The sequence below is a fragment of the Cantharellus anzutake genome (assembly GCF_015039405.1).
Source record: "Cantharellus anzutake strain C23 chromosome Unknown EI90scaffold_46, whole genome shotgun sequence".
NCBI classification, from domain to species: domain Eukaryota; kingdom Fungi; phylum Basidiomycota; class Agaricomycetes; order Cantharellales; family Hydnaceae; genus Cantharellus; species Cantharellus anzutake.
In genome coordinates this window covers 286078-301172 of record NW_024066996.1, presented here as the reverse complement: position 1 = coordinate 301172, position 15095 = coordinate 286078, and the positions used below count along the sequence as shown (strand labels likewise).

At 49.6% G+C, this 15095-nt stretch overlaps 2 protein-coding genes across 2 annotated transcripts; one reads left to right on the top strand and one right to left on the bottom strand.

Annotated features, from left to right (window-relative positions):
* Positions 1-554: 554 nt before the first annotated feature.
* EI90DRAFT_3127925 (uncharacterized protein) lies at positions 555-2095 on the bottom strand (the record flags this gene model as incomplete). Its single annotated transcript, XM_039064050.1, has 3 exons — positions 555-821; positions 1446-1570; positions 1900-2095. The coding sequence occupies 3 exons, from the start codon at positions 2093-2095 to the stop codon at positions 555-557; spliced, it is 588 nt and encodes a 195-aa protein (XP_038912831.1).
* Positions 2096-3419: 1324 nt separating this feature from the next.
* Positions 3420-13642, top strand: EI90DRAFT_2975813 (uncharacterized protein; the record flags this gene model as incomplete). Its single annotated transcript, XM_039055869.1, has 9 exons — positions 3420-3694; positions 3754-4140; positions 4196-5900; positions 5955-7461; positions 7518-7619; positions 7674-10259; positions 10315-12223; positions 12278-13519; positions 13572-13642. Exons 2-9 carry the CDS (start codon positions 3876-3878, stop codon positions 13640-13642), a joined length of 9387 nt encoding a protein of 3128 aa, XP_038912830.1. The 5' UTR covers positions 3420-3694; positions 3754-3875.
* Positions 13643-15095: the final 1453 nt, after the last annotated feature.

Here is a 15095-nt window from a genome sequence, read left to right as displayed (position 1 = left end):
TAGAGTGATGACGACGCATTGGATGTTATGAGGTGAAAGGTTGAGAGCCCATTGTTATGCCGGTCAATCAGGGGGTTGTCTCCGCGACCATCGCGGCTGCTGTTGAGATCTGACATGGCACAGGTCTGATGGTTAGGCCGATACTAGATAGACTATCAGTTCCTGAACCACGAAATTGACCCGCCAGAGATGCCAAGGCCATGGTGTCTATAAAAATACAGGTAAGCCAAGTTACTCCGAGTACGGTTCATAGAAAACGTCATCATCACTATTCCTATTCAGAGTTCGGAAAGGGACCCGGCGCATAAACAAACTTGAATTAAGCCGCAGGAACTGTGCAGCTTGGCACCACGCACACTGTTTTTCCACTCCTGAACTTCCCTCCCGGAACATGACTTTCATCCATTTATGTAAAGCCAGTCATGAGCGTGAGTTGCGCAACGAGGCAGGTGTATGAACTGGTGGCAGTTCAAGTCCCATTTTGCCTCAATATGCATGTTCGATTGTAAGCGACGCAACAATTTCCAATGAACTTTCTGATTGCTGTAGAAAAGTCATTGAGGGCTCGCCATCCGAGCTCTAGACTGGCCGGTGTTCTTGTCATCGTCCGCATTCACATCCCAGTGCCGAGCGCCCGGGGGACGTCGCAATCGCTTATGAGAATGCTCCTCACAAGTGATCACACCTTCCGTGCTGTAGACAGTCTGAGCGCTTTGAACAGTATATAGGGTCGCTTCTAATCTCTCATACGCAGTGCGACATATCTTTTGAATTCCCGAGTCGGGAACAACCCCGAGAGCTGCCAAAATGAGACGCTCCTCCTAAGCGAAAACGAGTTGGCCAGCGAACTCCATGCAAGGTACGTATACGTAACTTGTGCAAAACCAAGAACGCGAACCACCGTGACATGACGAACCCAAAGATAGAGGGGGAAAAAGGAAAAGAGTCATCTGGGATGACGTTAAAAAATGGAAACCGAATTGAGCGGAATATGACTGAACCAGACCAGCACTACCATGAATCCGGCGGTCAGCTTTGGCAACGTCAGCTGGGTTTCAAGTACAACCCGACGCCCATCATCACATTGTAACCTAGTTGATGTTCCGTGCTCGCGGTTCATGTTTGCCAATAGAAAACCCAGTCGGGTTCAAACTTCTGGTGTTCCTAACTTTCCATGCACAAGTTTGGGATCGCTCATAAACGAGCGTGAGGAACAACTCGATCATAACAAGCGCTCTTTAGTTATGGGTGCTTCCATCGTCGCTCGTGAAGTCCTCGCTCACGCAGACTCTGCTAACTTCTTGGGTTCCATTGGCCCCGGTTCAACGGTGCGACTTACCGTAGTGCAGCAGTGTCTAATGGTCAGTCTATACGCGGTACGACGTCGGTCTTTACGATAATCAGCGTCCTCTTTCCCCTCTTGCATTGTTCGATTCATCACTTACAATGTCCGGCAGGGCACCATAGTGAATGGCACGAAGTATCAAATCCAACTGGGTAATTCCCCCAATGGCTCTGGCACCTGAAGCGAAGAAATTGTCTTGCGGACCAACTGTACGCTTTAAATCGTCTGAAAAACGCGTGTGGTCCCGGCCACGATTGTGAAGTCATTGTGAAGGTGCGTGGCCAGCTTTCCTCGTTGTACTGGACCTCAGTCGTCGTGTACGTCTCAAGAGGACATGGTCGAATTCATGAAACCGACTTACGTCGACAATCGTGATTCGTGACTGCCCTTCAACTTGCGAATTCTGCACCCAATGTTCAAGGAGAGCTGAGCTGCGGCTCCAAAGGAGATCGAGAATGTTAGGATGTCTCTTTCTCTGGAAAATTGTAAGCGAGCGGGCAGCGGTGAGGGGGCATTCTGTCATTAATTTCTCCCGCCTCTAGATGATGACGTACCTGGGGGGAGTAGTTTGATGGAAGAGGCGGGTTTGGCCTTCCATGTTCTCGCAGCTTGGTGGAGTCGTCCACGTTCACCAGTCTTAATGGTAGTAACTTGCCCAAGTCTCATCGTTTTGGATTCACCGAGAACCACCAACGATAACCCTGTGAGACGGCGGTTCAATCTTTGGAAGAGATTGTTCAGCGTAATCATTGCTGTGGAGAGCAAACTTCTAGCTCAAGAGTATATTAACTGTTGTGGGAGAGACTTGGCACGAACCGTTTTCCTCACATGAGTGTATTCAGAACTGACTTGACAGCCTTTGTCAGCGTTGAATCTGCAATTAACCCAGCGCTTCTCAGAATCTTGTCGATGCAAGTTCGATCTCATTAGCAATAGCGGGATACATCAAAAATCTGATATATACGGCCTCGGTGCTCGGCCCCAATTTTGGGATGGTTGAGAGATGCACTCTCTTACTTGGTTCCACGTGTCAATATTCGGATCAAATGACCATCGCGTAGAACGTTGACACTGACTCTGGTAGAGTTGTGCCGTGCGATCGTAACGAGAGGAAGGACCATAATGGCTTCAATTCCAGCCTCTTTGTTCGTGGCATCCAGAAGGTGCTCGAATCGACCAGAGATAGCAACCTAGCTCTCGTGCAATGATCGTATCTTCCACAACACACAGTATTTACCACATTCGACATCCCTGGATCTCGGTCTGAGCGAGGGCGAAAGCCTCTTTCACAGGCCTGAGTAACGTGAAGGATAAGAAATCGATGTGACATGCCACATAACGTTCAATCGACATAAGATTGGCATCGGCGGTGCGAGGGCTCTTAACCACGCTTTCGCAGAATGTTCGCACAGAGCAAGTCCTGTACGGCTGAGGGTTCAAGTCTTCGGAGTGGGCACCCGCTCCTGTGCCGCTTGCCACATGTGTGGCCGATGACACACAAAGGGTTGGGATCACAGCGAACACAGTAAGAGATGAGGCCGTGGAAAATCGGCTTCTTGGTCGACTGGGAAGTGGCGGCACCACTGCGGATGAAGGGTCGACATCGGATGGGCCAGGCTGGATTGGAAACTCAATCTCCCCATCAAGCTATTAAGAAGTTCATTCTCACATAGACAAGGAAATCTTCGACCAGGGTCGGCTCTGGAAATCCTGGGGGCCTAATTAAGTTGATGGGGGTGCACATGAATCCCAGGGAAGATCGAAGATGCATCTGGACACCGGAGCTAGTAGCGAGAACTCCTTGCCTACCTGAGCGCTGCAGTAGAGATAGAAGAAAAGGAGCTCTATGATCAGGGATGTTCTTCGATTGAGCCTGCCATTGGGTGGAATTTGATGGGTCGTTGAGAGGGTTGGGAGTCCAGAACTGACTTGGTATCGTCCACTGAGATGAATGGGATTTGTAACTGGCTAGGACGAAACGTGTGTGGAGGCAGGATGCATGCTGCTTTGTTCCTTGCTGTGGCACAATCAGGTTCAGAGATGAAGGCTGTGCAGGCGAATCGCACTGCCACCACGTGCCTCTGATAAAAAAAATGGAACTCCCGCATTCGGCTGCTGTCCTCAAGGCCAAATGAATACTATAAATCCCACAGAACCATCAGGCAGGTCAAATTACATTGAAGAATGCCCCTTAATAGCTCTGACCCGATACTGACCATTTGAAATACTGACCAAGCCACACACACGCCTGGCCCTCGAGCTCTCTTCACCGAGCTGATCTACACCATACTCAGGCCTAGGCTGACATTGGCACGGTTAGCAGGAAACCGTGATTCAAAGTTTTCCCTGGTATGTCAAAGAGCATTCTCCTTGGTACGGGGACAATATTGATGTGGGATGAAAACTAGAGGGGTGCATTCCGATCGATTGGTTTTTGACTCACGATATTCGATATCCCTTCTCCCTGTCTCTTCTTCATTGCGACGTCTCAACTCAAAGGCTTCTCGATTATTACGCTTCAGGGCCCGCAATGGGGGATGATCTTCTAGACTTCGTCATCAACCATGTGTTCATGCCGCCCAAGTTGCCCCAAGAGGCGGATGAGAGTCCGGAGCGCATAGATTTTCTTTTGTCCACTATCCGCAAGAGCATGAAGCTTTACAGACAGCATTATGTTGCGCCTGAGCACCAAGCATTGTGGGATTCATTGTTGAAAATGGTGGGTACGTTGCGCCGAATCAACATGGACCCGGGGGTTGGAATTAGCGAATGCATCAAAAGAAGGAGCACTGGAGGTAATGTCACTAGATACAGGCTAGAGCTGAATAGTAGTAATATCTCTAGATGCAGACACCATCGCCATTTTCATTCGTGCTCAAAACGCGGGTGTGATCATCCGTTGTGGCGAGGAGGAAACAATATTCGAGAATTTCGAAGCTTCGCCAACGAATAGCGCCGTGATGGATTGCACAGGGAAGCTTGTCCGCTCCTTTCCCGGGCCCGCAATTGCCATCCGAAACAACATTATGCAGGATCCGGATTTTGTAGAAGAATTGGCTGCATTCCTAACTGAGATGAATGGCGATCGACGGGAGGATGAGGACCTGATGGACGATGATCAATCGATAGGTGAGGACACAGTGGACGGCGATCAACGGGAGGACGAGGTCGAAATGGGCAGTGATCGACTACAGGATGAGGACACAAAGGGCGGTGATCCATTGCAGGATGTGGATGGCGATCCACTGCAGGATAAGGACATAGTGGACAGTGATCAACCGCAAAATAAGGGAGAACACGGGAACCGCTCGTTCTCGTTCGCGCCCCGATGGCGATGGGGTTCCCAGGATAACCACACACCTCATCCGAAGCACGTCACCGAATTGCTGACTGGGATACTCCGTACACTAGGGGAGCCTGCCGATATTCCTCGCATCCAGAAGAGGACATCGGACGATGTTTTGCGGGGAGAAACCGCTTCTGTCCCATGGCGGCGTAGCTCCCTCTGGCTCGTTGTTCGCGTCGCGTTGCAAACTACGATCCATAGAGGCACTTTGAACATGAAGGAATACAAGTCTTTTATGGTGCTCCTTCTGGCCGAGATTCTGCGGAGCGGTGTTGAGAACTGTTTACCGGGACATATCCTTTATTGCATGCGGGCCAAACTTAGCCGCCGACTCTTTAGAATCCGATCATGGGCAGCCCCGTCTCTAATCACATTTGTCCACGAGGTTGTGCTTGATACGGAAGGACTGCTCCAAGATCGATGGAGGAGCATTCAAGACACGCAGATGCGAGCACCTCAGTGGGCACCAGACGAGCTAGATGTTATTGGGGACACTAGCCTCAACTTGAAAAATTGCAGGTCTTACATCAGTGCCGCTCTCGTCCCAGGAATTTCCGCCAACCATGATGCTGCATTCCAACCACATCATCATCCACGATCATTCAATTTTTTTGACGACGAACCCAGGAGTCTCCCGGCAGCTGTAGAAGCAAATGGATTTGTTGCGCTTTGGGATTTTGAGCGTTGCGTAAAAGATCGCATTGACGAATGGGTATCTCGGCAAATCTCCGACCAGAATTGGGAAAGTGCTTGCGATTTAATCCCTCATTACATGACGACATATGCCGAAGAGGCCGGGAAATTGTATGGGGGGGCACCAGCGGAACAGTCCGTTATGCTCCTCACGCTTTTTGAATTGTGGATGGCGCTCGACATTTTGGCAATAGCTAGCTGTCCCCTCTTAAAGGATTATTCACCCGAGGTTCCATTGACTTTATACGAGGGCCTCCTACTTTCGAAATCCGAGTCGTTGGCACGCATCTCGAAGATCCAGATGTACCTGCGCAGGCGCTATCACGAAGCTGGTAGTACCCCTCGATCGGTTTTCTCAGGAATTGTCGATGAGGAAACTTTCGCAGTCAGATTTTTCGAGTCTTCTCCATCACTCCAGAATCTCAAGTGCACCATAGAGGAACAAGCGGGGACGAGCGAAAAACTTCACGAGCTTCACTTGCTAAATCTAGAATATAGGGAAATGATGAGAGAAGCGGGTACGACCTTGAAGGCAACCGTGTCCGTAATCAGGGACTAAATCGGATCTTTAGGCTTTCACACTATAGGCCGCATTGGGTTGTGGCACGACCGGAAATATTGCAGAAAATGCTATTACAAATGGCGGGCAAGAGTCCTGAAGACAGTCATTCGCGAATGGCCTCTGCCAAAAGACCCGGTGCGAGCCAAAATCTTTGTGTTTGAACGAGCAGTTCCTGGGGTCTTCAGGACTTGGAGGGAGACAACTTATTGGCTTCTCTGTGACATCTGTGCGCCGGGAAAAGAAAGGCGATTCACGAGGTGGGAATTGTATGCCCGCCGTGACCTGAGTCACGTTCCAAATCCCCAACACCGAATATCGCTCGTACCGGAGTTGAGAATTCTAGACAACCAAGGCAATATCCGCGGCACATATACATCTTCATGTCAGTTGTGGGACAATAACGACCTTGGATGGGTATATCCTTCATCTGGCGACTGCGATCTGAGTCATAGAACATCCATGTGGATATCGAGAGAGTCGCCATATGCTTCCTTGAAACGCTTTGCACAGGGGACATCCCACACTTCAAACGAAGTTCTTGCGAGCCAACATGAATGTCCCTCTTCGCTTCGCTTACGCAGTTTCATCGCCTTCGGTTCGTTGCGCGCTGGGGCCAGGTTGCAGTGGTACAATATTGCCCGAGAGATTCCCTCCGAAAATCTGAGTTTTCAGTGTGAGGAGGTTTGTGACCTCATCTCTCGGGCTGTGTGGCAAATCGGATGTCTTTCTAGCGATGGTGTTTGGGAACACCACCAGGTTGTACAAGAAGCACCATTCGGCGATGCGTTATTGGATGTCCTTGAACAGCTGAGGACAGATATAGAAGGGGATTGGCGCCAGGGTATCACAGCGCTGACCATCACTACGCTAGCTTCTCGACTGCTGGCCTCGGCTGTGGCACCACCGATCATCAACAAAACATATAAGCTACTTCGAAAGATACGAGACACCACCCTGAGCTGGTTACACGAACTTATGGCACTTGAATCACACGCCGAAACCGAGGCTGAACGGGAAAAATATCAAGGAGCAATATGTCCTTTGGCCGCGATTTGTAGGAGCTCATTTGATGTCGATGCCCACCATGCTGGGTCACTGCTTCGAAGTCCGGAAGATGTCGCCATATTCATCGAATGTGCCATCATTCTTTATAGCCATTCCCCCCAAGAAACCCTCACCGATCCAGACCCTCATTTACGTCTGTTACTCCTCCGGGACAACCGCCTGTCCTGCTGTATGGAAGAATTCATTTTTACCCTCATCCAAGAAAGGGCGAACATGCTGGGCGTCAATAAAGCAATATCAAGCGTTTGGAGTGCCATCGATCCGATGTGCTACTGGACAAGGTTACCAAAACCTAATGATCGTTGGTTGACTACCGCCGTAAACAGCCAAAGGGCTCAAAATGTTCATTTCAACGTATTGAGTGGCGCTTTGCTCATTGATGGAAAACCACCTGGTCGGTTGACATCTGACATCCGTGGGCATTCAATATATAAAGAACTTTTCGGTGCGGTGCGGAACTATTCTTCATCCATAATAAGGCCTGCCAATTCACAGCCCGTTTGCAGAGAAATCCGGACGCTGTTCCATCGGATATTGAAGACATGGACTATGTTACCAAAGTTCATATATCTTACAACTCTCAACTCAAGACTAAAGATGTGGATGAGGTCCGTTGAAGGCGACGAAGAAAATGAACTTCACTGATGCTCACCATCAAATAGCAAATGCACTTTGGGTGGCGAGATGGAAGACTCATTCTACGAACTAGAAGCCCTATGCTTGACGGGAAGAGCTATCGGGTCTTAGAATTGTTACCACGTGAAATCTTTCAAGGCGATCTCCCACCTACTCTAGTCGACGATTATTCTCATTGGATGGAGTTATCGACTTGTCAGATTGAGCTACGGCCTAAGGAGACACCCTGGACATCCTCCCGATCGAACTGGCACCTCCGTCGTACTGCATGCTCCACATGGGTCATGGATAAAGGGTCCTCTGTCAGACTAGTTGACTGGCAGAGCCGCACGGGGGAGATGATTTGTGCCATGCTTCGTCCACTTGAACCTGACAATAATATTCTTATCACATTGGCGAGGTCGCCTGTTCGAGAACTGCGTGTCGATCTTCCTCGGTTTCAGCTCTCCTTCACCTTGAAGGGCGGAAAACTTCGTTCATTAAACTTTCCGGGCTTTGAAGTAGATAGTAATCAATCAACAGGCACAATGCTGGGACTCCGCAGCCAGTTGGTTCTGCGCCGGAGCGGAGATCTCGCTCCTGGTGTGGAGCTTAACTGTTCGAGGCGCGTCATAATCCCGACGGGGAAAGTAACTATCACAAGTGATGGTGACCACGTCACTGTTACGATTGATAACTCGGGATTGTCACGCGTCAAATATTGTGATTATGACGTCGATGTCCTACTGGGTCGTCTGGTTGGAGATGGGAGCTTATTCAGCACATTATTCCAATCATTCCTTCACGCTGTGACTAGTTACTGCCTGCCTGATCCTCTTACGTCAATGTCAGGAGTCGAGGAAGCGACCCAAATCCTTCGATCAGCACGTTGCAAATCGTTTCAAAGCCTTGATGACCAGGAACGTCAGCTTCTGCGTCAGCTATCAGCGTTAACGCCATCAAGGTTCTGGACGTGGGAAGGGGGGCAACAAATTAACTGGAACGAAACACTTAGCCCGCTTACCCAACACGGTGCTTTCTGGGTTGAGGCCCAATCTATTTTCGAATGGAATAACGAAATGGATGTTTTTGGTCCCTCCGCCGGTCCCGGGAGCGGTCGGGGAAACTTAAATCTGCTTTCCCGTGCTAGATGCCACAATGCAGTCTGGTACGGCCCTGATCTTCCACGGGGCATGCGGGGTCAAGACGTGACATATAAATCTAGGGACGCTGACAAAGGACTCGATACAACCCGTATTCATGCTGCATCGAATATCTCTAGCTTGGTGTATCGCTGTCCTCGTCAGCTGAAGACCCCCAAAGATCTTTTGTCGCACATGGAATCGTGGACGAAGGTCATCAGAGGTCCTTCCCCCAATCACTTGTCGGATGTGGATGTGCGTTTGGGATTTACCAAGGAATGGCTGCCCTTGGATATACCAGGCAAATGGATTCCTTTGTACAATGTGTGTCGAACGGAGGGATGGGGAAACCGTACTCGTTTCAAAATGATGTTTAGTCTTTCTGCAATGGGCTACTCTACTCATCGAGGCGAGGGTTTGGTCCCTGCCTTACTTGCATTCACATACTTCCCCGAGTTCCGTTCCATTGATCCGCCGTTGTGGCCTGAATACGATTTGCGCAAGGGCTATAAACCAGACGCATCCAAACTCGATGATGTCGTCACGACATGGATCCATCCAGGCAAAGTTGGCCCCCGAGCATCCTCTCAAGTTTCTTTCCTTGTCAGACACTTAATCGGTCAGTGGGATCATGAACCCACAAGAGCGCCAACGTTACCAAGTCTGCCGGATGGTGATGTGTGGCTGATCAGAACCTCTCGCGCCATGGTCAATGTGACTAAGTTGTTTGAACAGTGGTTTAGAAACTGGGAATTACGCCAGCATATCCGAGAAATCCAGACGGTATTGGACACACACCAGACTCGGAATTCAGATGCTCCGGTTGTACCGATATATTCGTTTTCGACCTCCTTGCAACTTGAAAAAGCGAATCCGTCCGTTGTATCATACAGTAAAGTTTTTCTCCGACAACCTCCGGTTCTTGCGCGTACACCTTCCCCTCTGAAAACTAAAAGATGGTTGAACATCAAACCGGCTTCGGAACATAATAATCTCAAAGCTCTCATTTCAACTCTCCGTCCATCCCACGACCCGATATTCCAGAAATATGCGGTTGATCTCGAAGCTAGCTACAATGCATTGCATGACGACATACAGATCAGCGTGGAGCAAGTAGAAACCCTCCGAGAAGAGCTTTACCGCGATCACCAGATGTACCAATCTCACCTCTCTCATGTGTTAGGGCAAATCGGAGGGACGCTCAACCCAGATCCTCAGTCAGAGCGAGTACAGGAGGTTATGCGGGTTGCAGGACTATGGCCGAAGAGCACCACTCTTTCTTTACTGCACCACCTATCATTCTCATCCCGTTCAAAAGTTAAATTATCCCCCGAATGGAGGAACGTCCTCGTTTGCCTCGCCCAGTCCATACTGCTTTGGCAGCGATCGGAGAGATTGATGAGATTAGGACCCAAATCCGATGAGTTTCTGAAGGAATGTTCGAGTTATCCTGATCTGCATGACGTCTCTGACGACTGGCTGCTTGTCCAGGTGAGCGCGTCGTTTGTCGGCACGGACGACGGAATTAACTCTCTGAGATCCCCAGATTGACTCCAACTTCCTTGCGCGCCCTCTTCAAGTTGATGTTGCGCGTAACATGATGTTTCCTCGCTCACAAGGCAATACCATCCTTCAACTCAATATGGGGGAGGGAAAATCGTCCGTCATTGTTCCGCTTATTGCCGTATCTCTAGCAGATGGACAAAAACTAGTGAGAATCATCGTGCCAAAGCCCTTAGCAAATCAAACATTCCAGTCACTGGTTCAACGCTTGAGCGGCTTAGCGAATCGGCGAATATATTGCATGCCGTTTTCCCGTGCTATCGCAGTGAAGCCGGATGCTTTTCAAACGATCTACCATCAATGCATGAATGTTGGTGGCATACTGGTTATGCAGCCTGAACACGTCCTATCGTTCAAACTCACGGGCATTGAACGACAGCTCTCATCGGCTAGGCGCAAGGGGACTCCGACTCCAAATGCAATGCTGGAGCTACAGCGATGGCTGGACGCAAACGTTAGGGACATTTTGGACGAGAGTGACGAGATTCTGGCGGTCAAGTGTCAACTTGTGTACACAGTTGGCACTCAGCAGCCCCTAGGTCCTCAGCCTGTCAGATGGACTACGGTGCAGCATGTATTTTCCATCCTGCGTAGTAGGGGCGGGCTTCTTAATCAGCTGGCTTCTCAAGGGGGTCTCGAGCTCGAGCAACGAGACGGATACTTCCCTCGACTTCGCATTCTCAGACACGAAGCTGGCGTCCAAATTTTGAAATCTCTTTTACAAGGAATAATGCAAGGGGAGTCTCCTGATCTACCTCCGTTCAGGCTATTTCATGGAGGGATACGACGAGAAGCAGAGGCTTTCATCGCCCAAAGGGATCCTGGGACACTTCCTGAATTGCGAAATCACTGTCGCAGTGACAACCGTCTATGGAGCATTCTGCTCCTGCTGAGAGGCCTTTTTGCGCATGGGATACTTATGTACATTCTCAGTGGACGTAGGTGGCGAGTAGACTATGGGCTTGACCTAACGCGGTCACTTCTCGCCGTGCCCTATCGTGCAAAGGACGTGCCTGCACTGAGAGCAGAATTCAGTCACCCGGACGTCTGCATCTCTCTGACATACCTCAGCTACTACTATTGCGGATTGTCTCACGATCAGCTTGATATGTGTTTTGAGCATATCAACGAACTAGAAGATCCTATATCGGAATATCGCAAGTGGGTTGAGGATAATTGCTTGGTGCCAGACTTTCTCCGCAATTACAGTAGTTTCAACCCGGATGACCGCGAACAAAAGACCCAGCATCTCTATCCAGCTTTCGAAAGGAACCCGTCGACGATCAACTTCTTCCTCTGTCAGGTAGTTTTTCCGAAAGAAGCCAAGACATTTCCTCAAAAACTCTCCACATCGGGTTGGGACATCGCCGAACGAAGGCAACACGTAACGACGGGTTTCAGTGGTACCAATGACAACCGCTATCTTCTCCCCACTTCTATTCAACAGGACGACATCCCTGCGCAATTGGGTACAAATGCTAAGGTATTGAATTTGATGTTGCAGCCTGAGAACGATCACTACCGAAGTGTGGCCAGTAGCGAGCTTCTGGACGTCGTCGTCGGGGAAACTCCTCAAATACGAGTTTTGTTGGATGTGGGCGCCCAGATGTTGGAATACTCTAATAAGGAATTGACATCGATATGGCTTTCGCAAGTCTCGGCAGTAGATGTAGATGCTGCGATCTTCTTCTCCGAAGATGACGAAATCTTCGTTATTAAACGTGATGGGGCAACGGAACCATTCATTTCTTCGTCGTACAGACACCAGCTTGATCGTTGTCTCGTGTACCTGGACGATTCCCACACAAGAGGCACCGACTTGAAATTGCCTGCCAATTATCGTGCGGCAGTTACATTAGGTCCGAAAGTGACAAAGGATAGACTAGCCCAAGGTGAGCCTTCCTATTCCTATGAGGATATGATCGAATCAGCAGGTATGTCTTCAGGATGCATGCGAATGCGCAGGTTGGGTAAGGGACAATCTGTTCTTTTTCTCGCCCCTCCTGATGTGGATCGCAAAATCCGCAAGTTCTCTAAAAAGACCCATGGAGAACGAATCGATGTATACGACGTTCTTTCCTGGTCCATCAGGGAGACATGTGCCGGCCTACGGCGTTATAGTTGTGACTGGAGAGAGCAAGGCATTCATTACATCGATAGGCGATGCGCATGCGAAGAATTTTGGACATCCTCCATCCCTCGCACCTCAGTGTTAGCAAAATGGGAAGAGTTTTGGATATCTTTCATCCCCCGCATCTCAGTGTTAGCAAAATATTGGTTGAGACCCGAGTTGAAGTCTCTCGAGGAGATGTATGGGGCACCATCGTCCTCCGGGCCACTGGAACAGGAATTGTCTCATCCCGCAGCCGATTGTCGCGAGATCAAGCAGAGGAGTGAGATTTTTTCATCCTCCACAGAGAGTTGGCTGGTGAAAATGGCAGAAGAGCAGGAACGCGAAGTGACCCACGAGCCTGAGCGCGAGCCGGAAGCTGAGGAGCCACCACCACCACCTTTACGGCCTGCACGCCATCGCCTCCATCCTGGTGTCGTATCATTCGTGCGCGATGGTCAAATCCCACCATTTTCTCGTGCTTTCATCCCGCTCTTTTCTTCAGTCACAATCCTCCCTCGGTCTCAGCAAGGCACCCAGTGGTCACGCAACCTTCTTGCAACCAGCGACTTCGTCACCACAATCAAGGGTTCGAATGCACGGAAAGGCAACGAGTTTCTTCGGCCTGTGAACTGGATACTGTCTAGTATTCACGGATCGATGCTCGTGGTGTGCAGTCCTTTTGAGGTGAATGAGTTGCTCCCGGAAATTCGCCGCAGCGGTAACGTCAGGTTGCACGTGTACTCCCCAAGAACAAGTCAGCCTATGAAGTCCTTCGATGATCTCAAATTCTACACAATTCCATCCTTACCAACGACATGGACTTACCTGGGGAGGCTCACAGTCTCTCAGCTCAATATATTCTCAGGCCAGCTATACATCAACGACTTCGAAACGTATCTTGAACTTTGCAATTTTCTGGGAATCAACACCAGTCATGATGGGAGGAACGAAGTAGAAACACAAATTGATGGTTTTGTCCTACCCAAGAAGCGTACTGGGGAAATGAATTTAGCCTGCCCCTTTGATATCAGTCCTCTGCCTTTCATCCGCAAGCTAACAAGTCTCCGGAGGAAGGGTAAGTTGATTCGAGCAACCCGAAGTACCCACGCTAACACGCCACACTCAAGGAACGTCCTATGCCTCTACTCATCTTGGACGAATTGTTAATGGAGCATTCATACAGCCAGAGGAGTTTTGACCGAATATGCACCATTACTGATTATGTATATGATTGTCCAGTTTGCAAATTCGCAGTAGGCGTATATTCCATTAAATGAGCTTGCATCATGTTAGAGCCTCTCGGCCAGCGGAACCCCAGATCCGATCGGTGCAGTTCCACTATCACGCGCGTACCGACCGTGTATGGTATTGTCAGGGAATACTGTGCACTGGCATGTACACCAAGAGTCCCACAGCAATCCTACAGTGTGGGTTGCCGTATTACATAGAAGGGTAGCGAATTTACGCTAGCGTATTACGCTCAGTATTAAATGTTGTTGAACTAACTAATTACGGATACGTGAGTGCGCGTCAGTCATAAAGACTAACACGAAAGAGAAAAGTCTCTTAAGGAAAAGCAGCCAGACGCCAAGCATTGGACACAGAAGAGAATGTTCGCGCAAAGGATCCTCGAACAAGCCGCACTGGCAGCTCCGAACTGGCTCCCTAGCCTTGTCAATCTTCACGAGCAACTTACAACGACATCACTCCCTTCCAACCCTCTTTCATTCTTCACCGACCCCCTCTCTTCCACCCCTAGCCAACCCCAACCCGCTCGCAATCCCTTTCCCACCTTCAAACCACCCCAAATGCCCACCATAAGGCGTGACCACGTTGACAGCCGAATTTCCCATCGCTTCCGATCTCCTTTATAGAATTTTCAATCGTCCCCCACGTTGAACGCCGAGAAATGCGTCCTCTTATGAGTCGTAGAACTGGCATAATAGTGATCGGCTGATGCGAAGGGGTACTTGGGTGATGTCCCTCCCATGAATCGCCTGATGTGATGATCGAAATCTCTCAGAGTGGGTGCCAACTTGGAAAGAGTTTCGAAGTGGCCTTGGAGGAAGAGGTTCCCGCCCACTGCTTTGGTGCAGATGTTGCGGTACAGGATCACTTTCCGACAGCCACTGTCGAGGCTCGTTCCATGGCTAGAATGGGAGAAAAAAATGTTTTCCGGGGAACGGTGCGGTAGAATGGCTACCTACATTCCCAAAAACATAGACATTCGACAACGCACACTTATCGCCCTCTTCCTCGACATACAACGACAATACATTCGCTCTCAACGAGAACCCAAGCTCCAACAATGATGCTTCGGGTTGCATTTAGTGAGGATAAAGAATAGTGGATCGGATATCTTCCGTATGGGGTCCCCCGTGGAGTTGGGCCGTCATAAGGGGGACGCGGGCGCCTTATTGTGTTTCAAAAGCGCAAGTGCCCCATTTCGTTTCGAGAGATATTTGGTGGAGTGAGTGAGAACGAATGGTATGTGGATTAGCAAGTGGCTCCGATCACGAACGAAAAAAAAAGAGAGAGAGAGAAATGTGTAAAAGGAAGGCGGAACTCACATCCTCTTAAACAACTCCGCGATATCCTAATCCTCCTTCCTCCTTGGTGCACAAGTGCTAGAGAGGTCTCGAATAAAAAGT